At 32.8% G+C, this 16,537-nt stretch overlaps 1 protein-coding gene across 14 annotated transcripts in view; it reads right to left on the bottom strand.

The window, feature by feature from the left end:
- Rdl (Resistant to dieldrin) overlaps nt 1-16,537 on the bottom strand; it is a 448,130-nt gene that overhangs the window by 42,150 nt on the left and 389,443 nt on the right. For all 14 annotated transcript variants that reach the window (XM_069830121.1, XM_069830127.1, XM_069830132.1 and 11 more), the window contains exon 7: nt 9,336-9,620. In XM_069830121.1, coding sequence (XP_069686222.1) covers nt 9,336-9,620 — 285 coding nt within the window. The remainder of the gene's footprint in view (nt 1-9,335; nt 9,621-16,537) is intronic.

Below are 16,537 nucleotides of genomic sequence, written 5' to 3'. Positions count from 1 at the left end.
TTTTTTAGTTTACTTTTTAACTTTACTCTAGAGTATGCCATTAGGAAAGTCCAGGATAACAGAGAGGGTTTGGAATTGAACGGGTTACATCAGCTGCTTGTCTATGCGGATGATGTGAATATGTTAGGAGAAAATCCACAAACGATTAAGGAAAACATGGGAATTTTACTGGAAGCAAGTAAAGAGATAGGTTTGGAAGTAAATCCCGAAAAGACAAAGTATATGATTATGTCTCGTGACCAGAATATTGTACGAAATGGAAATATAAATATTGGAAATTTATCCTTTGAAGAGATGGAAAAATTCAAATACCTGGGAGCAACAGTAACAAATATAAATGATACCCGGGAGGAAATTAAACACAGAATAAATATGGGAAATGCCTGTTATTATTCGGTTGAGAAGCTTTTATCATCCAGTCTGCTGTCAAAAATTCTGAAAGTTAGAATTTATAAAACAGTTATATTACCGGTTGTTCTTTATGGTTGTGAAACTTGGACTCTCACTTCGAGAGAGGAACAGAGATTAAGGGTGTTTGAGAATAAGGTGCTTAGGAAAATATTTGGGGCTAAAAGGGATGAAGTTACAGGAGAATGGAGAAAGTTACACAACGCAGAACTGCACGCATTGTATTCTTCACCTGACATAATTAGGAACATTAAATCCAGACGTTTGAGATGGGCAGGGCATGTAGCACGTATGGGCGAATCCAGAAATGCATATAGAGTGTTAGTTGGGAGGCCGGAGGGAAAAAGACCTTTAGGGAGGCCGAGACGTAGATGGGAAGATAATATTAAAATGGATTTGAGGGAGGTGGGATATGATGATAGAGACTGGATTGATCTTGCTCAGGATAGGGACCAATGGCGGGCTTATGTGAGGGCGGCAATGAACCTCCGGGTTCCTTAAAAGCCAGTAAGTAGTAAGTTAACATACTGTAATGTTAATAGTCAGCGATGTATGCAATGGAGGGGGAAGGGATCTGGCTGCCCTACCCTATTAACTCTTGGGTTTGTTGCCTCATGAGTGATGTTCTATTGGTGTCACTAGGTTTAAACCTGTCTTCGGTCAGTTGACTAAACAACAACATAAAAGAGTCACAAGTCTCCTGGATAGAATTTTGCCGCCTGGTGAGACTTGGACAATGGACATGCCAGTGGTTTCATATCATGTTCAGGGCTGTGTACCAACTCATAGAGTACTCTTTTCATAAAAATTTTTTGTACTTACCTAGTAGGGTTACTCTGGTGGTCTTAATAAAATATTTATCTCTAATTATGTCAAAAGAAAGTACTTTTCAATTGTCCAATTTTTGTTATTGTTTTCATACAGCACTTGTGAATTCTGAACAACTGCCCAGAATCAAGTGTTCAGTTCACTTCCTGTACTTGAAGGCAACGAAAGGGTGCGTTCGGAATTTAAGTATAAGGGTCATTTGCAAAATTTGTATAACAAATGGAGGATTGAGAACGTCAAAATTAAAGTACTATTTAGTGCATATTCTGCATGTATTAATATAGTGCAATGTCTCTGCCATAGTAATCAGCCACTGTACACTCACCTTGCTTTACAGCATTCTGTACAAGTATTGATGAATCTTTAATGGCACGACTAAATGTCAGGTGTGTTACAGGACAAGACAATGAATCTTTTATAGAAATAGAATTCCTTTATTTTTTATATATAAGATATTCTTTAAACAGTCCGTAGGTCTTAGAATGGTAACAGAACTAACTTCAGATAAAAAATGGACAAATATTTTAAATATCGTAATATCAGATCTGTTATCTAATATAAAGATAATAACTTGTTCAGTAACTAACAGAAAACCATTCTTTCAGTAACAATTATCTTATTAGGTTGCCCTTAAGGGGACACTCAACTTAAAAATTGGAGAAAAAGTGTCATAGAAATGAAAAATTAAATTTCTACACTAATTTACGTGACAGAACTAAATCAATAAGCAGAATTCTTCCCCTATTCATTGAGAAGTCACAGTCAAATGCACAAAGCCAAAAAAAAAAAAAAAAAAAATTAAAAGTGATATTTCAATTAATGATTGATTAAAAATTGAAATATTTTTTATTTTGAAAAGTATTGGATCTAATGAGCTGAGATTTTGCATGTTACTTTCCATGTGTATATTAAACTTTTTCTCCAAATTTGAAAAAGATTGGTCAAATAGGAAAAAGGTTCCAAAATATAGTTGAGTGTGCCCTTAAGGCGAAGATATTTCAGCCTTAGTTTCTTTAATGATAGATAATTCGAAAAAATTAAGGCACTGTTTCGAATGATGTAACAGACATTACATGGAGTAACAGATCTGACAGGTAACAGACTTGACAAAGCAAACAAGCATGTGCTAACCTAAAATTTTTTTGCTTAAAAATCTTCAAAATAGCAACTTAAGTACTGCACACGTGCACTATTATGTCCTCTTGATCCTGACTTTATATGTTGTTATTTGTGGAAAACACAACACAAACAGATCTGACAGAGTAAAAACGCACGCTTAGACTAAAACACAAAGCAAGAGTTTGACACACAAACTCGCCAAATCAAAATGGGTGAACATAGCAGTACAATCGAAATGGGTCTTTGTGCATCATCTTGACTTGTGCTGACATCTGTGGGATTTCTTTTTCAACTGTGTATCCATAGGAACAGAATGGTGTAACAGACCTGACTGACTTACTGAACTAGAGTAATTATGTAATCATAAACTCAGACATAAATGAAGACGTTTTGATAATATCAAATGTTTCTTTAATTTTTTTCTCAATTACATTATTAAACAAACCTTCATCTGGACATAATGATGCTCCATTTTAAAAACTTAACTAGTATGGACACGGCATTTTAGCTGTCAGTATGAGAATTTTATTTTATTCTCGTGAAATATTTCACATGAAGGAAATAATTCTCGTGAAGTTTACTACATTAGTATTGAAACTACAGTACTCACTGTTAGGAGTTTGTAACTCTATCGTTATAAATGCAATAATGGGAAGGGTAAGAATTGATGGACATCATTTGTATACAAATTCTGTAAATGACCCATTTATTATCGGGTAGACATCTCACTTGGTTCTTTGGTTTGCATTTCAATGACTCCCGTTATAATGCCACGTACTTTCGTTCTTTGAAAGCAAAATGGGTTAAACATTTTGAATTAGGCCTATATTTTGCAGTTCATTTTGAATAATTTTTCAGAAACGTCTATGATATACAATACAAAGATTTATTTTCAAAGGACAACCTAATACAGAAACATAACATCTGTTGTAAATGTCATCTACAACAACTTTGATGAATTAAGGTTTCAAGGTATATTCTTATAACCCAATAAAAAAAGGTATATTCTTAACTCATACATTATGGTGCACATACATCTTTTGGACACAGAAAAGGCGTTAGTAACTGGATAATAAGAATATGGACGCAAGCAAATCAGATAGTATAGATTAAAGACTCTAAGCATCTCTTCATATAGTATTTTACATGGATTTTTCAGTTTTATTTTTATACTAGCCGTACCCGTGCGCTCCGCTGCACCCGTTAGAACTAAATATAAAGTAATTACATAATTAAAATAGGACATCTGGTCCAGGGAACATTCGTGTTTGATAGAAGAATAAATCGTTTAATATGTTACTTAATTTAAATTGTATTCAAATAATTAAAATGCGATCATTTTGGTCCAGAGACCACTCATTTGGTGCAATGACAATTCCTTTAACATATTTCTTAATTGTTATTACATGCAACCATAGTTTAATGAAGATTGACATATATTTTAGTTTTAATGTGTATACTTTATATTACTTGCTATATGTTTCCATTGAATTAATGGTAATAACTTAATTTTAACCCTTGTTTTCTACGTTTTCAGTAAATGGCGCTTGGCCCACTATGGTTCTGAACCCTTCAAATAACTTAAATAGTGATACAGCATATATAGTGATACACAATTATATTTCTTTCTATCAAGTTTTCTGTGCAAAAGAATCTATTTTAATCTTACCTGTCCTCAATTCACTCAGAAGTTACTGTAATAACATTATAGCATTAAGTCCATCTAGAGAAACTACACTTTCCAATGGTGAATTAATAATTAATTATACAAATCGGTTAATTTAGCTTCAGATATTACTTCATACAAACACAGAAACATTGTCTGTGGGCTATGTTTAATAGGTTTCGATTGTTGCTGTCCAAGGCCCCTTATAGACGAAGTCATTTGTTTCTATTTCATTGCACGCCAATAGGTGGCATCGTTATTTTAATTTTAAAACTCATTTATCTCATTAAATATCAGTCCTATCAAACTTTTGCTTAGAATAAATCTTATCGGAAATTATTTTTAAAAAAATTTTGTTATGTAACATTTTCCAGGAAAATCAATAATAAGGGAGATATTTCGATTTATTTAATTCAAGCCCCCTTATAACCTCCCTTTTCAATAAAGAATTTTGAATGTCATATAGCCTAAAATCTAAGTTACAACGAACTTAATTTATATTCCAATTTTCGTCGAAATCCGTTCAGCCATTATCGCGTGAAAAGGTAACAAACATACAGACAGACAGACATACAAACAAAAATTTCAAAAAAGCGATTTTCGGTTTCAGGGTGGTTAATTATATATGTTAGGACCAATTATTTTTGGAAAAGCGAAAATTACCAGAAAAATTTCGGCTACAGATTTATTATTAGTATAGATATTGTATTTTTTATTGTAGAGGCTCATGTACTTATTTAGGGATGATATTGCAGCATATAAAGTTGTATCTGAAGATGTCGGCATGCCCGACCAAAACGTTAATACAGTATTAAATTATGTAATATAAGGACTTGTACCTTACACATATAGAAAGTAAAGTCACTGACTGAAAATAAATCTTTGTATTGTATTTTGAATTATGCTCATTTGAATTTATCTGCAATTTTCCCCTTAGACTTTATTCGCCATTATCAAATACGAATTTCTTTTTCACACAGTTGTGATTATGATAAATTCTTGGCACACGCTTCATCCACGCCCACAGCTGCATAATTTAAAGACAGCCACATTCATTACAAATGCGCTACAGAATAAAAAAAGTTTCACATGCAGTTAGTAACACTGAAAGTGTGACGTAATGACTGCGGATGTTGACATAAATCATACTGCGATGAAGGCTTGCGTGCGAGGTCGTTGTGATAAAGTGAACACAGATGCAGGTTAACCCCATCGATTTTATATGGGCACAATAGCGATTATGTATTGTTGCTTTATTTGTCTGTGAGTAATGTGTAAGAGGCAACTGTAGTGTCCCTTTTATATCGCTCTCGTTAACCAGAGTATAGATTGCCACTTCAGTCTTCGTACGTCTCTAAAAGTAATGAGCAGGCAGCGGATTTTTGTGTGCTAAAAAATTTAAATATATTTATTTTTTATGTGCTAAAAAGTACGAAAATATTTGCTAAAAATAAAGAAATATATTTTTTTTTAAATATGACAAAAATACCTTACTTAGTTTGGAAAAAAAAATGTTACTAGGTACTCACCAACCACACTTGAGTGCTAGTAGTTGGCTGAGAATTGCAGGGAACAACAAAGGTCATCTCCAAATTCTCCATCACAAATGCATGCCGATTATCTCTGAACGACGACTTATATTGTGAAAACGATCTTTCCACATCACTGGACGTCAGACGTGCATATTTAAAGAGAGGAATGTCACAAACACAAACACGTCAATTTCACCTACAGGCACACCCTCCAATACTTGGGCAGCTTTACACATTTTTTATATCCACTGTTTTTCCAAAACACGTTCTGGAATTTGTCCCTTAGTACTTGTACTTCTGAACCTGGTAGCGAGTCTAGTTTAATTTCCACGGCACGCACCTCCCTGTTTCAGACAACAGGTTTTTGGATCTATCGAGTTTTTTATGGTGTCACATAAAAAGCTTAGACTTCCTAATAGGAAAGCCATATCGTTTTTAAACAACCATCTTTCAGTACATGTTGAAGGATATCGATTGACGAATCCCGTTAACAGGGAATCACAACGTTATATATTGCCTTGCGAGAGGCGAGAGATTTGTTTAAATTAAATAATGTTCATACCCGAGCTCTTATCTGTTGTGTTTCACAAACAAAGCGTGGAATGAAATCATCTTCAGCAACAATAAACATTCCTAATTATGTGTTGCAAGATCTCTCCTCCTTGCCCATGTTAATTTATTCTCTAATAATAACACTGATATGCTGCCTAGCAGTTCTCAGAACTTGAGGCGATACTATTACGAAAATGGATCACGGATACACCACACAGCGCTTAGAAACACGAAGCAACCAAGAATTCTTAAAAAGATAAAGTATTTCTGAGTGACATCATTGATTTAGTTTTAAAATGTTTAAAATTTCTTGTAAAAATATTATTTAAGTAAAAAAACTCCAAGATTTGTGTGTTTATAATAGATTTCGTGAAAATATGTATTTACGTAATTTTTTTTTGTGAAAATATGTGTTTTTATGTGAAATAAAATTCGGGTTTTAAACTTGAAACATCATGTTCGGAATTTTTAACTTTGTTAATTGTGTTTTATCACACGCAAACAGAATATTTAATTACATAGGAATCCGCTCCTTAGAATGAGTTCCCTACGAGAATAACCAACATAGGAAAGTTCTGCGGGTAAGGGAAGTGACACAGAACAGGGACAAAGCCTTGAGTACAGGAGGTCGATGTACTGGAATACGAAATTAATACACGTAATAAACATATAGACCGAGCCAGATGTTTCAGGCGGTAGAGTTTGAGACTCGCATTCCGAAGGTTCTGAGTTCAAACCCTGAGTTAACATTACAGTTAGAAAATAACTCATTTATGTATGTATTTATTAACACTACAATTGGGTATACACCCGGTGGCAGAGTTATTTATATATATATATCTGTGTGTATGTATTTATTCACACTGCAATGGGTATATATCCGGTGGCAGTGGTAACTAATTACACTCAATAATGACAATAATAAACACAATTAATAAAAAATACAATTAGTAATAATACTAATAATTAATACTAACAATAATTTTTAATAATAATAATAATAATAATAATAATAATAATAACAGGGAACATAATAAATTAAATGAAGCACGATCACTTAAAATAACATTTAAAGTAAATCTAATTTGTATCTTAAACCTAAGTTAGAACTAAAACCCACGAGTATGATATGTTCATATCTGCACAAGTACTTTTCAACACTACACTCATTTCGCTGTCAACTCACTCACTGCACTGGAACTACGACACATTTCACTGATTCTATCCTGATTTCACTAACACTTCAAAAACATTTCACTGTTCAAATTCTTTGCACTCCCACTATAAACTATAAAGCTTCACTGACAGGAACACGTTTCACTGACACAACACACTTCACTGACACAACATAATTCTTCACTTCAATCTCAAAATATCAATTACACCCTTTAAATACTGTGCATAATTACCGTCTATTAATAAAGTCCTTAAGCCTATTTTTAAATACGTTTTTGGTTATTGGTAAAGCCTTTAGTAAGTCTACAGGTAAAGAATTCCAGTCGCTGATAGTACGATTGAGAAAAGAAAACTTTCCAGTGTCCGTCCTCTGCCTTCTTTCCTTCCATTTATAAGAGTGGTCGTTCCTTGAAGAGTAATTTGTCGGCTGCAACCTATTTTTTACAATAATACAATATATACAATAATACCATTATAATTCTACAATAATTACAGCAATAAAAGCAAAATAAAAAAATAAAACAAAATAAACCTAAATTTATTTCTAACTATAAAAAAATAGATGCAATAAACCTAGGGCTATAAATAAAAACTATTCTATAATAAAACCTACAATAAGCAAAAGTAAACCTAACTAATAAGTACTTCTATTTCACCCAACTATTACCAATTTAAGTAATTATCAGCTTAATTAATTACAAATCAACTTAATTATATATCATCTTAATTAATTACATATCACCTTAACTTATTTACATATCAACTAAATTACATATCAACTTAATTAATTACATGACACAACCTAGATAATTACACTGCCCTACAATTACATTCAGTCTAATCTTCTCAACCTTTCCTTAAATGTATTAATTTTGAGGGGATCACCCTGAAAGATTGCCGCAAGTAAGCTGTTCCAGTCTACTGTTGTGAGGTTAACAAAGGAAAAGTTTGCCACGTCCGTTGTTTGTTTTCTACATTTAAACTTCCTAATAAGATGAGCCCTGGCATAAGTATGATGGTGTTGCTAATCTAGCATTGATGTCGGTCCATGCTTTGTGTCCCATTTGTGCCTTAAACAATGCGGTGAGTCTGGTTTTTCGTCGCCTTGATTTGAGAAATTCCCACCATAAGTAAGGTGGCGGTAAGGTTTATATGTCAATATCGAAATTGGAAACAGAGTTGGCAAACTTGCAACCTCGAAAATCACTACAATCCACTAGCATGATATGTAGTAATAGGGGAAAAAAAGGTTAGGTTTCACAGTTACTTACTTACTGGCTTTTAAGGAACCCGGAGGTTCATTGTCCCCCTCACATAAGCCCGCCATCGTCCCTATCCTGAGCAAGATTAATCCCTTCTCTATCATCATATCCCACCTCCCTCAAATCCATTTTAATATTATCTTCCCATCTACGCCTCGGCCTCCCTAAAGGTCTTTTTCCCTCCGGCCTCCCAACTAACACTCTGTATGCATTTCTGGATTCGCCCATACGTGCTACATGCCCTGCCCATCTCAAACGTCTGGATTTAATGTTCCTAATTATGTCAGGTGAAGAATACAATGCGTGCAGTTCTGCGTTGTGTAACTTTCTCCATTCTCCTGTAACTTCATCCCTCTTAGCCCAAATATTTTCGTAAGCACCTTATTGTCGAACACCCTTAACCTATGTTCCTCTCTCAAAGTGATAGTCCAAGTTTCACAACCATACAGAACAACCGGTAATATAACTGTTTTATAAATTGTAACTTTTAGATTTTTTTGACAGCAGACTGGATGAAAAAAGCTTCTCAACCGAATAATAACAGGCATTTCCTATATTTATTCTGTGTTTAATTTCCTCCCGAGTATCATTTATACCTCGCTCAAATAAGTATAAATATATTTTGTGGTAAAGTGTGACGTCAGTCATCAAAAGTCTTACAAAAACAATTAAAATATATTACCTTTTAGAAAGAAAATGTTTTTTCAACCATGTATTCTCACTCCGTAATGAAGTCTGTTTAAAGAATACAATACGGTACATGCTGTAGAGAAAAAATTAGGTAATACTTGCCGAGCAGAGAAGCGAAGACCATGACGAAGCATGTCCCCAGGTAGACGTCGATGGACTTGACGTAGGAGATCTTGGGCAGCGCCGCGTTCGTGGAGGACATGAGGGTGGTCATGGTGAGCACGGTGGTCACCCCCAGAGCCACCCGCGCCGGCGTCGCGTTGCGGTTGAGCCAGAAACTGACCCACGAGATGATGACGATCAGCCCGGAGGGGATGTAGATCTGAATGAGGTAGTAACCCATGGACCGCACGAACTGAATCTCGCACGCCAGTCGGGAGTAGTTTCCTGTCCACGACACACCGGAACAGCATTAAGGCAGCCGTATTCGCATCACAGGGATGCTATATCGATTATATCAACATCACTTCAAGAAAGTTACGCAAGGACAATGCAGGCGCCGTGCACAGTGGCTACAGTTACTGCAGAACGTCAGGAAATATATCTTAGTAAAGGTGACACTGTAGTTCAAGGTAATGCTACTGGAGTCGCATTTATTTCCTCGAGAAAGTTTCTAAAGTCATCAGATCGAAACCTCCATTGAACAGTTGTACCAGGGGAGATATTGAATCTAAAGCCATGCATGTCAAATTTTTCAAATTTCAAATTTATTTACAATTTACATTTGTAATGAGTACATATGAATAGATACCCGAAATGAGCTTATGCTCGTGCTCGGGTACAGTCCAGTAGTCTACATAAATTTTACAGGGTTCAAATAATAACGCTGATGATATAAATAATAGTGACAATAATAATAATAATAATAATAATAATAATAATAATAATAATAAAATAATAATAATAGAATAATCGTGACAGAAATGATACAAAGATTATAATAAAAAATAGTCCATTAATAATAATAATAATAATAATAATAATAATAGAATAATCGTGACAAATGATACAAAGATTGTAATACAAAATAGTTCATTAATAATAATAATAATAATAATGATAATAATAATAATCGTGACAAATGATACAAAGATTGTAATACAAAATAGTTCATTAATAATAATAATAATAATAATAATAATAATAATAATAGAATAATCGTGACAGAAATGATACAAAGATTGTAATACAAAATAGTTCATTAATAATAGTAATAATAATAATAATAATAATAATAATAATAATAATAATAATAATAGAATAATCGTGACAGAAATGATACAAAGATTGTAATACAAAATAGTTCATTAATAATAATAATAATAATAATAATAATAATAATAATAATAATAGAATAATCGTGACAGAAATGATACAAAGATTGTAATACAAAATAGTTCATTAATAATAGTAATAATAATAATAATAATAATAATAATAATAATAATAATAATAATAATAGAATAATCGTGACAGAAATGATACAAAGATTGTAATACAAAATAGTTCATTAATAATAATAATAATAATAATAATAATAATAATAATAGAATAATCGTGACAAATAATACAAAGATTGTAATACAAAATAGTTCATTAATGATAATAATAATAATAATAATAATAATAATAATAATAATAATAATAATAATAGAATAATCGTGACAGAAATCATACAAAGATTGTAATACAAAATAGTTCATTAATAATAATAATAATAATAATAATAATAATAGAATAATCGTGACAAATAATACAAAGATTGTAATACAAAATAGTTCATTAATAATAATAATCATAATAGAATAATCGTGCAGAAATGATACAAAGATTGTAATAAAAATAGTTCATTAATAATAATAATAATAATAATAATAATAATAATAATAATAATAATAATAATCATAATAGAATAATCGTGACAGAAATGATACAAAGATTGTAATACAAAATAGTTCATTAATAATAATAATAATAATAATAATAATAATAATAATAATAGAATAATCGTGACAGAAATCATACAAAGATTGTAATACAAAATAGTTCATTAATAATAATAATAATAATAATAATAATAATAATAATAATAATAATAATAATAGAATAATCGTGACAGAAATGATACAAAGATTGTAATACAAAATAGTTCATTAATAATAGTAATAGTAATAATAATAATAATAGTGATAAAACAAAAATATTTACAATAATAAAATAAATACTAAGACGGATACTGTAAGCTTCAAATTAGAGCAAAAGCTTTCTTTGGAAGTTGTGATCCTTCATCCCCAGTCAGCTACTTGTATTTCATTATATGAAAATTCCCTATTTCATGCTTCTTATGAAACTGAATTGTTATTACCGAATTTGTTCTGAAGTTTACAATAACAACACCACATAATTCATAATGCTCAGTGTCTCAAAAATATACCGACAGATTTATTGTTGTAGTATCCAAAAAGTAAAGAAATATGCCAATGAAATCTCACAGTCCTATTTCAAATACTTTTCAAATTAACATTCTGTGAATCTGTTAAAGCCAGTCCAAATAATGAAAGACAATCTCTGAAAGGGTGTGTGTCACTTGTAAAATGACATTTCTTTTCGCTCAGATGATTTCAACTTTTTAATACCTAAAACTGTGTGAACTCGCACTAATTGAGAGTGATTAGGCAGTGTTTGGAGGGTTGTTCTAAGATTCTGCGGCAAATTTGTTGAACAGTTTGATGCCGGGTGTATACAGATGGAGACCTCCTCGGAAAAGGTTGTAACATCATATTCTTGAAATATGTAATGTAGGTAAAGAAAGTAATTTTGAAGTATTTATTTATAACAATAAATTATTATAGGATTCAATGGTTCAATAAACTTGTATCCTTATTTACTCAAATGGTTGTGGTAGTAAATATAGGCCTAATGAAATACGCCCCTGGAATTAGTTTCTTCCCTCCTGAAACTTGAATTACAGTTTTGTTAGTTACAACCTTATTCCGGGGAGGTTTCCAAATTCCCTATACTTATGATGCACCAACTCATTGCCTAATCACAAATCATGTTTACTTGCTATATCAAGAACTATCTGAGTAAGAAGATTCCAGAAAATTTTGTCGTTTTATTTCTGAGACACTTTATATACACTAATCCAATGAAATAAGTTACTATCTTTACTATAGGGTAAGATGTGATGCATCTGGATTCTCTTGTTTACCGGAAAGTAAAAGGATACTCAAGTTGGGTACTATCATAGCAGAACATTTTTACAGTGTAGTCCTAACCTATTCCTTGTATTTACAAAATTTGTCTCTGTACAAACTTTCAATGAGGGTTTCGATCTGAAGTTGTGCTTTTCCTTGAAACCTGTTAGTGGATAGTTAGAGTATGGCCAATTCAACTCAATTGCTATTTTCTGTGAATAAGAACGTTTTCAGGGATAGATTTTCTCGAGGTACGTCCGTTTTCCCTACTTTGCATCCTTCCAGCTGTATACTAATATTGGCTATTGGTCGTGTGGGATTAAAACAACTTTACCCGTGATCATCAACACAGAAGAAAACATTTGTGGATGACAGATGCCTAACGCTTGTCGGACAAGTTTACAAATCTACTTCCTGTTTGGTCACTCGATATTCACGATTTTTTGTCGGTTGTAGGAATGGCGTAAAATGGTGAGCATAATTGTCATTAAATATTTAAGGAAAATCTCGCCTGATTTTCCAGATGATCTTGTAGGCCTATCTGAGTATAATTTGACCGGACGGCGATGGTTTCTGGGGACTTTATTTTACATGTTGATATTGCAAGATAAACATAGACTAGCTATTACAATGTGATAACAGCATTTTATTTAAATACTATTCGAATTGCAGAAGCTACTCGATTTAGTTATAACGCTGTAATTATTGTCAGATTTCGTAGCAGTTGCTCTGAATTGCAACCCCCAAACTAAATTCAGCTTGTTTTGCTATTAGATCTATGCAAAAGATAGTAAATATCAATAACTTAAAAACAATATACTTTGCATACTTCCACTCGGTAATGAGTTTTGGAATAATATTCTGGGAAAATTCTACAGATAGTAACAGTATATTTCTATTACAAAAAAGAGTAATTAGAATAGTAGATGCCAAATCTAGGGAATCGTGTAGGACTATTTAAAAAACTACAAATAATGCCCATGGCTTGTCAGTATATCTTTTCATTATTAATCTTCCTCGTATGTAATCGTGAAAACTTTGTAACTAATTCAACAGTTCATAGCATAAATACACGTCAAGAAATTACTTTCATACTCCATCGGCAAGTCTATCGTGCTATTAAAAAGCAGTAAAAATTTTTAATAGCCTCCCTATCGATATAAAAAATGAAACTCAAAACATAAAATTATTTAGGGCCAAATTAAAGAAGTACCTAATTTCTCACGCCTTCTATTCTGTAGGTGAATTCATGACATTCAATAACACTTCATGAAATTGATACTAAAACTTTGTGTTGTACTAGTAGACTAAGTATATTGTAAATCTCGTCTGTATATATTTCATCTTGACTGTGATAGAACGTGCCAAATTGTATCTTTACTTGTTGAAAATCGGGCATATTTCTGCATTAATTCTTTTTATTTCTGTTTTTCCAGATGACGATATTCGAAATTTTCTACTCCGCCTATTTTAAAATCCGGACGTATCGGATCCAGAAATTCAAATTACAATACTTTTCTAATATTTTTTGTAGCCAATCACAAGTGACATAACAGATTCTGTGCATCGTTGATTCATCGCTTGCCTGTTAGCAGTTAGTTGTTTGAAATCCTTCTTATGTGGTACACGCTAGTAGTTGTCCATGTCTCTGTTAAATAGTGCCCATTATACATAATGGAAAACTGGCTTCGATCCGGATCTTTGAAAAGAAAGGAACGTGATGATACGCTCCATTTAGGCAGTGCTAATAGCTCAGAAGCTGTGTGTGAAGATAATATCAGTGATTCTAGTGCCATTAAAGAAATATCTACTCCTGTTCAAAGAAAAATACTTTCGTAAATATTGTAAGAGTTATTTGGAACTTGGATTTACTTAGTGTGGCAATGAAAGCGAACCAAAACCTCGGTGCGTTGTTTGTTACTGAGTGCTTTCAGACGAGTGTATGAAACCGGCGAAATTGAAACAGCTGAAGAAATAAATGACGGAGTCCAACAGGAATTTTCAGCAAACAGTGAGGGTATTACAATCATGTCTTCCACTGGGATGCCCTGCTTTTCATCTCAGAATTTTACTAAATCTCGACTGATAGTCAACACCAACATTCTCGTGTACATCAGAGACACCTGTCTTGACGCACCACGGGCAAACTAATCTAGCCCTACAGCTTCATGATTTTACTTTTCGTAAGGACGCTTGGAAGAATAGTAAAATCTTGAGATTGACACAAAAAGAAGACAATTATTGTGAACTAGAGGGAAATTGACGACCCTGTTGGCATAATCTTCAAGTACACTGCCCTCCCTTTAAGGACATATTTCTCTGTCTTCTGTAACAATTTCGTAAAATCTACCATATACAAATTTCATGCGTCAAATGGGACCGATTCGCCATGCATCACAATAACAGGCCCACATGATGATTCTACACATCTTAATCATCGTAGCAATATTTCGATTTGTATTCAATCTGGGGAAGGGAGTCATGCAACGGGACCTGTAACAACATATATCGTATGACAACGGACCCATTTGTGATCTGAGCGCGTCAATAGTGGTGAGAGATTTTCATAGTATGAATAAACTTTTGTACAATAGAAAATAACGAAGTGAAGAACAAGAAACTGTGTGATTCTGATGTGTTGCAACTAGTACTGCGCCTCCATTGTCCTTTGGGTTATTTAGTTCAGATCGACGTAAAACAGTGAACATCGATATGAAAGCAACATATCGCTTTTCTGAACATCCCTATTTATTTTATTTAGATTGAAGATAACGTGAAACATCTTGCAGCGAGTAAATCTTCGCGGCGTCATGACTTTGGTTAGAATCTTGCAATCCAGCTGATTCCGAAGTAGTCGGGAAGATTTTGACGCTGCATTTCTCTTAAGGTAAAAGAAGTTTCGTCATAAAGAAACCTTGGTCAACTTCATTCTCCGTGCAATACTATAATAAACGTTAAAACATATTTCAAATTATTATATCTTTAATACTGTTTTCACACAGAACTTCAGCCTGTAAGCAGAGTCGGAAATACAGCGTTTTCAGTACCTGCACATAATATTCAAAGCATTTTTACTTTCACAACACGTTTCTAATTCGCTTTTATTAAGATAATCGTGACTAAATCAATTTACAAGAAACTCTAACCTTTTTTATTTTGAGCCACACGACTGTGCTGCCATCTCTGCTTGGCTGAGTCTTCTTAACTACACTTACATTTAAATAGTAATATATCCAGACACATTTCATCTTCAAATATTTACAGTAAAAAGAAACAAACAGTGAGTACACATTCAGAAATATAATAACTCTAATAGTACTTTATGCAGATTGGATTTAAAATATTTAAACACCGTAAATTTCATCTATATTTCACACATTTTAATCTTTTATTAAATAATCGCAGAGTTCATCTTAAGTTTGTCACAGAGTTAAAACTGAAGGCAAAGATATAATTTGCTACACAACAACTAGAAGGAATGACTATCAAGGAAAACAGTTGAACTCTCAAATGTCTCATTGTTGAAATAGCATCGCTTTTCATCAGGTTATCATGGATTAAAAGTAATATGCCATCCACAACCTATTGTGACATGGAAAATAAATAAAATTAATTCTATCACAATTACAGAAAATTCTAAATGGAGTAGCGAAATTGTTCATAAATCGGTCGCGAGGAATGAAAATAAATATTCCTTCTTTAGCTTATAGATTTATTTAAAAATAAATCGTACCGAATTATTAGAAGTGTGCCATAACCTTGCACCATTTACTGACGTGGAGTTAGTGATAAAAGGAGGTAGAAGTCTGGAAATATTTTAAAGTATTAATAACATTTCAAAGTCGACGTTACGAATTCTGTAGCCCTTCCGACAGAGGCAATTGGATCAAAATTAAGATAGAATTGCAAGTCATTTTTGCTCAAAAGAACGGAACATCTTTCTTTTAAGTCGATTGGTCATGAGAAATAAATACAAGATGGTAAGAATGGACGAAAATATTATACAACTCCAGAATGGAAGACAAAATTGGGGTGCCTTACATAAGGAAAGGGAAATTTATTCTTCTGTAATAGGAAGACATCAAAATATCGAAGCCTGAAACATAA

This window comes from Periplaneta americana, chromosome 7 (genome assembly GCF_040183065.1).
Source record: "Periplaneta americana isolate PAMFEO1 chromosome 7, P.americana_PAMFEO1_priV1, whole genome shotgun sequence".
Lineage (NCBI taxonomy): Eukaryota > Metazoa > Arthropoda > Insecta > Blattodea > Blattidae > Periplaneta > Periplaneta americana.
This window is presented reverse-complemented; position numbering and strand designations above follow the sequence as displayed.